The sequence below is a fragment of the Prunus dulcis genome, chromosome 2 (assembly GCF_902201215.1).
Source record: "Prunus dulcis chromosome 2, ALMONDv2, whole genome shotgun sequence".
NCBI lineage: Eukaryota > Viridiplantae > Streptophyta > Magnoliopsida > Rosales > Rosaceae > Prunus > Prunus dulcis.
Window position 1 is genome coordinate 3,592,190 of NC_047651.1, and position 10,962 is coordinate 3,603,151.

Here is a 10,962-nt window from a genome sequence, read left to right on the forward strand (position 1 = left end):
ATGGTTAGTGATGATGTTGATAACTTTTTGGCCCATTTAAGTCGCAAGCGTGCTAGAGACGAAGAAGAAAATAAGAAGAAAATGACAATTATTCTTAGTACCATTACATGTATCATTGCCATTGTTGGAGCATGGTATAATGAAAATTATTTGGTTAAAGAGCCCTCACGTGAGCATGGTATAATGAAAATTATTTGGTTAAAGAGCCCTCACATGATTAGGATGAAGAAAGGCGATGTCGCTTGAATCGTTTGCATAATGGGAAGGAAGTTGATTGTATTGAACAACTACGAGTTAGTAAGAAAGCATTTCAAAGTTTGTGCACTATTTTGCATGAAAAGGGTGGATTGGCTCAGACAAGAAATGTTTCAATTGAAGAATCCGTTGCTACCTTTTTAAATATACTTGCTCATAACTTGAAGTTTAGGGTCATTGGTTTTGACTATGATCGTTCTAAGGAAACAATTAGCTGGCAATTTAATAGTGTATTGCGTGCAATGATGAGAATTAGTCAAGAATATTTGAAACTTCAGCCATGTGATATTGGTGGTTCAGAAAGAGACAAGTGGAAGTGGTTTGAGGTAATCTTATAACTTTAGGAAAATATGTTCTTGTTATAATGTTACCACTTATCTTAAAATTATTTTTGTTTTTTCTTCTTCTATGTCATTAGAATTGTATTGGAGCACTTGATGGAACTCACATTCCAGTAACAATGTCTGTTGAGGATAGACCAAGATATCGAAATAGAAAGGGCGATATTTCCACCAATGTTTTAGGAGTTTGTGATCCATATCTAAAATTCATCTATGTACTATCTAGATGGGAGGGTTCTGCTTCTGATTCTCGTGTTCTAAGAGATGCTTTGGCCAGGGATAATTTGTTTCAAGTTCCAAGTGGTAATTTTTTATACTAGTTGTTAAATAATAAAAAACTTAGGTATAAATAACAAACTTTTCTTTTAAACGTTTTATATTGTAGATAACTACTATCTTGTGGATGCCTACTATGCTAATGGACCTGGTTTTTTAGCACATTATCGAGGAACTAGATATCACTTAAATGAATGGATTGGAAACAATCGTCCTGAAAATTACAAAGAGTTATTTAACTTGCGTCATTCAATTGCAAGGAACGTAATTGAAAGGTCATTTGGGTTGTTGAAAAAGCGATGGAGTATATACTACGTACACCTTCAGTTTTCAACATAAAAACACAAACTAGGATTATAAATGCATGCTTTGTGTTGCATAACTTCATTCGAATCGAGCAACACAATGACCATGTGTTACAAGATCAAGATATGGAGAATCTAGCTTCTGTGGATCATGAGATATCAAATCATTCTACAGTAGAGGGTAACGCAAATAGGATTACAAGTGTTCAAGTCATTGATCAATGGACTACTTTCCGTGACACATTAGCAATGCAGATGTTTCTTGATTATCAAGCACGAGGCGCCACTAATTCATGATTTTCAGTCATTATATATTAATTGAGTTGGAACTGTCTCAAGTTAAATTTATGCATGGAGTTGTAAACATTTGAATCATGTTTTTTTTTTAAAATCAGTTTTAATAAATGTGTACTCTTCTTTATTGATCCTTTTTTTCTTATTATTCAGCTTTATGTGTCTATTTTGTTATATATGTTGATCATATTTATTAATATTGTTGTTATAATCATTTTAAATACATAAGATGGCAGAAAAAGTAAACAAAATAAAGCAGAGGAGAAGAAAAGACAAGCAAATTAATGACACGAAAGGAGATGACAAATCCTATTTTCGACGGAATATACAAATGGAGCGTTCATTAGGGGATATACTTAGAGAAGAACATCAGATCGGTCACAAAGGAGATGGTGGTTGGAAAGCAATTGCTTATAACACAGCTGCTGCCATATTGTCTGCACAATTTGATATTGAAGTAAGTGCTGATAACATAAGAAATCGTGTTAAAACCTGGAAAAAGTTTTATGGTATAGTCAGTGATATATTAAGTCAGAGTGGATTCACAAGAGAGAGAAAGTCTCTTTGTAATCAACACCCTCTAGTTGAGTGTAACCTTTAGCAATGAGGCGAGCTTTAAATCGCTCGATAGTACCATCTGAATTTCGTTTGACTTTGTATACCCATTTACAACCAATGAGGGGGTTTGTTGGTAAGGGGAGCAACAAGAGACCAAGTGGAATTTGATTTGAGAGCGTGGAGTTCATCACGCATGGCGTCACACCAATGTGGAATAAGAGAAACCTGTGAATATGAAGTAGGTTCCTTTACAGTAGAGATACATGCTAAAAAAACATTGTGAGGGTGAGAAATATTAGAATAAGTGAGGTAATGAGAGAGAGGGTAACGAATACCTTTGTTAACCGAAGATGGATTGACATGGGTATTGTAATAGTGGTAGTCGAGGAGCTTGATGGATGGTCGACGTATACATGGTTCAAGATCAACTGCTGGAGAAGTTGGCGAAGGAATGGAAAAATTAGTAATTTTAGATATAGAGGAAGGGGGTGATGGATGGTTAGGAATAGAAGTTGATGAAGAGGGTGAATATGTGAGATCAAGTTGTTGGTCTGTAGGTGTAGGAATGGGTGCAGCGGAAGGAAAAGATGGAGGGGTTTCAATGTCATAGGTATCTGTAGGTAGTGTAGGCACATTTGGAGGTGAAAAAATGGTGTGATCATGAGTGGAAGGTGTTGTTTCATAAGGAAAATGGTTTTCAAAAAACTACACATCTTGACTAATAACAATTTTATGGGAGGAATAATCATAAATTTGTAACCTTTTTGATTGTGGGGATAACCAACAAAAATTCTAGGTGTGGCTCGTTTGTCAAATTTGTGTGCTTTGTGTAAGACATTGTTGCAAAGCAAAGACAACCAAAAACTTTTAAGTGTGCATGTGTTGGTGGTTTACCAAATAAAATTTCATAGGGTGTTTTACCTTTTAAAATCTTACTTGGTAATCGACTGATGAGATATGTAGCTATCAAGATGCATTCTCCCTAGAATTGGAGAGGGAGATGAGATTGAAAATGGATGGATCGTGCCATATTGAGAAGGTAACGATGTTTTCGCTCAACTACACCATTTTGTTGTGGTGTGCCAATGCAAGTGCGTTGATGTTGCATTCCCATAAAAGAAAAAAATTGTTGAAGATTAGCATTGAAAAATTCTAAACCGTTATCAGTGCAAATTTTGTAAATAGAAGAATTAAATTGCAATTTGATCATAGAAACAATTGTTATATAAGTTGGAAAGCTTCAGATTTGAAATGCATGAGATAAGTCCAAATGCAACAAGAATAGTCATCAACAATGGTTAAGAAATACTTAGCACCAGTAAAAGATGAAATAGTGAAAGGACCCCAAATGTCACAATGTATTAAATCAAAGCATTTGGAACTGGAAATAGTACTTAAAGGAAAAGGAGTTCTAGCATGTTTTGCTAATTGACAAATCAAACAAGTATTCTTATTAAAACAAGAAACATAATCTGAAAGGCACAAAATCTTGGATTGAACCATATCGAAGGGATGGCCTAAGCGCCAATGCCAGAGATTAAAGGTTGCAGATGTGATAGTGGAAACAATGGGAGCATCTTTGGAGTCCAAGTAGTAGAGACCACCACGCACACTACACTTGCCAATCCTCTTCTTCATAACTAGGTCTTGGAAAATGCATTCATTAGGAAAAAATGTGGTAGAACAATTTAAGGACTTGGTAATCTTATGAACGAACGTTAAATTGAATTGAAGAGAAGGTGCAACGAGTACATTTTGCAAGGGTAATGTGGGGGATGGATTTGACTGGCCTATATGTGTAATAGATGCTGTTTGGCCAGTGGGTAATTCAACTGGTGCACAAGTAATGGGTGTTTTGGTATGAAACAATTTTGAATTTGATATCATACGGTTAGTAGCACCCGAATCAATAATCCAAGTAGAGGAATTGAAACTACAAGTAAGGCCACATGAAATACCTGAAAAATTATTAGCCAAAGGACTAGTTTTACCATTGGAAACCATAGAAAGAAATTTTTGATATTCCTTTTAAGTGAGAGTTATGAAGGGAGGCTTATTGGATATATTCTGATTATTCCTGCTAGGTGCATGGTTCCTATTCGACTGATTTCCGATGGATTGATCTCAAGTAGATTGATTGCCTTGTCTCCTTTTGTACCGGCAGTGAGAGTCGGAGTGTCCATCCTTGTCACCAAAACCACAATAATATTTTGAAGGATCCTGTTCCTGCAATGAGATTCAGTATGGCCATTTGCTCCACAAAATCACAATGATATTTTGGTTTGGATGATGAACGAGAAATAGTAGCCAAGGAAGATTGATTTGGTATTTGTATAGTTAGTGAACTCAATGAATGTTGACGTCCATCCTGTAAAATAAGAGCATGGGCCTTAGTAACTATGGGTAATGGTTCAATCAATAGAATATTGCTTCGAACTGTAGAATAAACTTCATTAAGGCCTGTGAGGAATTGCATGAGTCTCTACTCCTCTAAGATATTATTACTGTAAGATCCCACATCAACCAACGGAGAGGGGGTGATGTGCCTTATATGTGCACACCCGCATCCATCTAGCACGAGACCTTTTGGGAGCTCACTGGCTTCGGAGTCATAGAAACTCCGAAGTTAAGCGAGTTGGGGGCCAGAGCAATTCCAGGATGGGTGACCCACTGGGAAGTTGCTCGTGAGCTCCCAGAAACAAAACCTTGCGGGCAAAGAGGGGGCCCAAAGCGGACAATATCGTGCTACGGCGGAGTTGATCCCGGGATGTGACAATTTGGTATCAGAGCCACTCTGCCGTGTGGTGCGAGTGTGCCGACGTAGATGTCGGGCCCTTAAGGGGGGTAGATTGTAAGATCCCACATCAACCAACGGAGAGGGGGTGATGTGCCTTATATGTGCACACCCGCATCCATCTAGCACGAGGCCTTTTGGGAGCTCACTGGCTTCGGAGTCATAGGAACTCCGAAGTTAAGCGAGTTAGGGGCCAGAGCAATTCCAGGATGGGTGACCCACTGGGAAGTTGCTCGTGAGCTCCCAGAAACAAAACGTGTGGGCAGAGAGGGGGCCCAAAGCGGACAATATCGTGCTACGACGGAGTTGATCCCAGGATGTGACAATTACGAAAATTGGTGGCACCACAAGAACAAGGAGCCATAGATGTGTACGATGAGAGTTCATCCCAAAATCCTTTGAAGGCAATGTAATAAGTTGACACAGAAGACATCCCTTGGTGGTGATTAGATATACTTCAGTGTATCTCAAATATGCGTGGAGCATTTTTTTTACGAAAATTGTTCCTTGAGATCAATCTAGACATCAAGCGTGCTCTCGATATAAATGACGATGTTGGGGATCTCTACAGATAGTGACTTGACAATCCAAGAATTCACCATACTGTTGCAGCAAATCCATTGGTCATAATCTGGGGATGCCTTTGTAGGCATGGTCAAGCTTTCATCAATGAATCCAAGTTCATTCTTGGCTTCTAGAGCTCTACATATAGCTCAGCTCCAAGTTGGGTAATTATCTTCGATAAGAGGCTTGGAGACAATAATAGCACTAGGGTTATCTGAATGATGAAGGTAAAGTGGTGAAGAAATTGCATAATCAGGTATTGAATTAGTTTCTCGGTTGATGGATTTTTGTGTTTTTGGTGTGACACTGCTTTTTTCAGTATTTCTCATGATGAAGATTGCAGGAAGAGCAAATAGGGATTAGACGTTTTGCTTTGATACCATATAAGAAATAATGGTGAATGTTTTCTATATTGATCACTGTACAAAGATTACAATTATATAACAAAGCTTAAGGAATACAAAAGAAAAGAAATCTCCAAATCTAAAGTCTAAGGTAATTACACAAAAAGGAAAAGAATTGATGTCTAAGTAAGACAGCTATACAACATTAACTTCAATCGAAAGTCTTCCTTTCTAACAGAAGGTCGACAGACACTCAAATTTGGCGAAGATGATATTGGGATCAGCCGCCCCCAAAGTCTCCCGAGGTACTTACAACTGCAGCAGCCTTATCAGCCCAAGCATTTGGTGGTTTTGATGCCCATTCAATCACATTCTTTAAAGATCCTGGTATATAATATACAGTGGGGGTAAAGGATGCTTAGCAAGTTGATGCAGAAACTTGCCAATAAATCATGATTTTGAAAGGAAAAAAATTAAGATAGTGATCAAACTCCATATACAAATAATTACAGATTCAATAGCATAAAAGTCTACCTCTTAAACCTTAGCCTTGAGAAAAGTAAAAATGTATTTTATTTGCGGGGTAAATTACTCAAATGGTCCTCAAACTTGTACTCGATTTACATTTTGGTCCCTCAATTAAATTATTAGTCCAAATGGTCCATTAACTATGTATTAATCGCTCTATTGGTCCTACCGTTTCATTCTGTCAATGTTACTGTTAAATATGAAGGCAAATTGGTCATTTTGTATGTTAAAAATAAATAAATACTGAAAAATGAAATAAAAATCTCCTCTCTCTCTCTCTCTCTCTCTCTCTCTCTCTCTCTCTCTCTACTCCCCCGTGGCCACCGCCCTCAAGCTCCAACCCCCAAACCCATCCCACAACCATTCTCCACCCAAACCCATCCAACAAACACCATCCAGTTTTTTTTTTAAAGTTTTGGGGTTTGAGTATGGCTACTGGTGAGGCGATAAGGTCGTTTGTGGCTGGCTACGTTGGGGCATTGATGGATATCGGTGGGTGGGTGGCTATGTGGGGTGCGACAAGAGGGTGGGTTGAGAAAGCTTTAATTGGTTGAGTACAAGTTTGTCATTCTTTTAGATTAATTGTGCAAGTTCACCTGAAGCAGCATCCGACAAACGTTTTTCTTATTCCAATTTTGCTGATGAAGGTTAGTTTTCCTATTTCCTAGCTCTGATCTGAGAGTTGCACTGTCATGTAATTGTTCCCCAAAACTTTGGCTGCAAGTTTTCCTTTTTATTATGTAGAAGCATAAATTGCCCATTCTGCAGCAGATTGGCCGCTGCATGAAGATGAGAGAGATGAGGGCAAAACACCACCTGTGAAAAGGAAGAAATCAAAGGAAAAGAAAGGAATCAAGAAGGAAGCTGACGCAAAAAGTGAAAACAAGGTTGAGGCTAGACGAAGAGAGTGGGGTTGTTGGGGCTAGGGAAAATATTTTTGTTTTGTTTTGTAACCCTATTTTATTTGTTAATTATGAAAAGTCGTTTTTACCCTAAAATTTAGTTAGATTTAACAGAAAATTAGAAGGTAGGACTAATGGAGCAATTAATACATAGTTAATGGACCATTTGGACTAATAATTTAATTGAGAGACCAAAATGCAAATCGAGTACAAATTTGAGGACCATTTGAGTAATTTATCCTTTATTTACGAGTTAAGAAGCCCATTGTCATCCATATATTGATTTGGTTCCTATCAATAAAATACTCTAAATGCAAAGGTTTGTGATTCATCAAAAACTTTTGTTAAAACTAGTTGCTTGTTATGACGTGATAAGCTTTAAAAAGGTATTTTCCTCAAAATATGGCGCATTCATAAAGGAGATAAAATAAAACTCATGCCCTTAACTCAACAAGACCATCTTTTCTTTTTGTCATAAAACAAGGACATCTACTTCTTACTTAAGGTTTCACATTATAGTTCCATCACGAAGACCAAATGATCTTGCTGAAGGCGCGAGCCTTACTTTGGCTCATGAGTCATGAGCGGATAACTTGTATTTTGACGAAACTTACCCCTTTAAAATTGGTCTCGTCACCAATTTCACTATGGTGTGTTTGGATGAAGTAATTCTAATTTTCATGGAAATTGTAAATGACGGAATTTCCAATTACATCATTTAAAATTTCTGTCAGTTGCAAATTTTAGCGATTGGATGTCATTTATGCGGAATTTAAGAAATGACAGAAATTACAATTTCACCTGTTTGGATAGTCATCACAGAATTCCAAACATCACAAAATTAGAATTTACTTAGAATTAACAACTTTTTTTTTTTTTTAAACAACCGTCCTGTATATAAAATCTAGATAGGAATAATTAGCATAGTTCAACACATTATTATTATATTATTATATTATTTTATATATATATATAATTAGAAAGACTTGTGTGGTACGAAAATTGTCTAACAGCACATACCTCAATTGTTACTAATGTAAAGAATTGCAACTGTAGCTTAATTTAAAAAAACATAAATCACGTAATTAAAAAAATGAAGCTAATTATCCCAACCAATGTTTCAACAAAATAACAAAAATTAAAGATGTCAACTGAATATAAAATGTGACAGGACCCGACCCAATTTCCACTTTGGAATCCGAGTCGAATCCTGTGCGTGTCCGACATCTGGCGAATGTCGGGCACAAAAGACCTTTTTACCCTTCTCGTCTCAAATTCTTTTCAAATTTCCCTTAGACTTCTGCCGAAATTTCGGCAGAGTCTCCCCTATATTTTGACCAATCCCAAAATTTTCCACCTGTTAAACAATCAATAAATTCACACCAACTGCCAGAATATCTCAAATAACCCATCTCAACTCTAGTTTCACAGTTTCAACTAGATATCAGAGCATTTTCTAAGTTTAGAGTTTCAAGGATTTTCTACAAAACTCTACCTTACGTGGTGACGCGGAAGCTTTGAATGGCCCGGTGGTGGATCCCGCGTACTTCTATGGCCTGGGGGCGAAAAACAAGTTGAAAAGGTGAGTGGACAAAAATAATGTTCTTGAAAACAATTTTATAAACATAATAACCCCCATTTAAAAATAAGAAGAAGTCTAAATTGAGGGTTTGTCTAGATTTCAATATAGAGTATTCAAATAAGCATGTAAAAACCTACTGATGACTGTGCTTGTATAACTGAACCAATATGTAAAGATATAAATGCACGAATATCAAGAAATTGATATAAAATAACTGAAAGTCATACTTGAATAAAAGAAAACTCAAATCCTCTGAAAATACCACCTATTTGTACCCCTGTCATGTCCGTCAATTCCCCTGGCAGGTCTCGGGCGCCACGCAGTCTACCCGAGCCGCAAACTGGCGAAATCAGGGGACTATGATCAGCCTGATCCGCCGGCAGATTCCTCGATGACACCAAGTCAGCTCGAGTGCTCTGGCAGGATGCAGGGGACCGTAGTCAGCTTGATCCGCAATCCTGGCAGGTCTCGGGGACACAGAGTCAGCCGAGCCGCAATCCTGGCAGGTCTCGGGACACCAAATCTGCCGAGCCGCAAATCCTGGCACTCACGGTCCGAGCGTCCCCGTAACTCGTGAGGCAAAGTCAAGTGCACTGACATAAACTGAAATCGGACTGGATGTCCGTAGACATCGGTCCAACTGTGGGTAATCACCAAAGAAAATGGGTACGAGGTGGTTTTAAAATAAATTCCTTTAGAAAAATATCTGAGTAATAACTGTAAAGCTCAAGTTGTGCTGCGGTCTCAACTGATTCCAACCTCAAACTCTGTTTCTATAACTGGTAAATAAGCAGCACAGACTTATAGAACTATTACTGTACTAATCATGTTCGGAACCACAATAAAGCTTACTCAAGATCAAATAAAGAAATTTATTCAAATAAACTCATTTATAAAAACTCATTTATATAAAATCAATATAAAAATCTTATTTATAGAAATTCTTTATATAACTCATTTATATAAAATAATTCATGAAAGAAAGTCCACTCAAGCTAGCTGGACCCTTCGAAGGTCCCTCCTGTGGGTTAGCTGGACTCCTGGTGCCTGATTATCCAAGAATAATAAATTAATAAACTGCTGGACAAAAAGAATTTAAATTAAACACCTTGCCCCCGGCTCCTAGAAATACGTGCATCTCATCCCAAGTTACTCCTACGCCCACATTAGCCCTTTCAGACACTTGGACCAGTTTTGGAAGGTCCGACACTCAGCTAAGCGATAAACTGCCAGATCGGCCGACCCGGGACCCCGTGGGTCCACGATCTCCGATGGCCAATCTGGGCTTCCCTGAAGGTTCCTTACAGAGAGGGAACCATGTTCTGCGAGTTTGGTCCAAAACGGACGGTCGGATTGGCCAAAATCGCGTTCTCGTTTAAAATCCAAACTCAAGCCCCAGGGTTCGCGATTTCGGAGTATCCGGGACTCCGATTCGCAATCCGTCTAATCCTACACGATCCTGAGGTCATGTAGACCGACATATCCGAAATCCAGCGTGATCCGATTATTTGACGACACTGCACCCACAGATCGCGCGATATAGAAAATCCGTTCGGGGCTCAAACGGACTCCGAATCGAGATCCGCAAAATTCTACGCGCTCGTGACGACACGAGGGTCACAAAACTGCACAGAATTACTTCACCACCCTTACCCACGCGCAGGCAGATTTGGGTGTCTTAAGCAATTTCGGGTGGCCGAAAAATCTCAGAACCAAAACTCCAAACTCCTACCCTAGGTAAAACACCCCATTTGGAGTCACTTTTGTTCTTGGACATACCCCAAAAAGTGACCAGAAATAGTAGTTTTTGGCGGCCGAAGTTTCGTTCAGAATTCAAGTCGAAAATTGATCGCTTTAGAGCTAAAATCGATCGAAACTCATACATCCATCAGCTAGAACGTGAAAAATAGCTGAGAAACCATACCTTACTCGATCAATTTGGTGGAGAATTGAACGAGAAATTTGAGCTGGAAGTTCGGGTGGATTCGGACGAACATCCGTCGGAAAACATGGTTTTCCGATCAGCTCCGGGTCGCCCAAGGGTGGAGGTCGGTACCCACGGCGGAGATCAACTCGACCTGTGGTGGCCGGGCCGTCGCCGAGAAGGTGAAGGGTCGCAATGATCGGGTGTGACGGGAGAGAAAGAGAGAAGAGAGAGAAAGTGACGGGGGAGAAGAGAGAGAAGGGATAAAAATCTGACTTTTTGGCTAAATTACCAT

At 38.7% G+C, this 10,962-nt stretch overlaps 1 protein-coding gene across 1 annotated transcript; it reads left to right on the forward strand.

Annotated features, from left to right (window-relative positions):
* LOC117617489 (putative nuclease HARBI1) lies at positions 1–1,474 on the forward strand. Its single transcript, XM_034346875.1, has 5 exons — positions 1–134; positions 428–581; positions 674–899; positions 982–1,147; positions 1,225–1,474. The coding sequence occupies exons 1-5, from the start codon at positions 1–3 to the stop codon at positions 1,472–1,474; spliced, it is 930 nt and encodes a 309-aa protein (XP_034202766.1).
* The last annotated feature ends 9,488 nt before the right edge of the window (positions 1,475–10,962 follow it).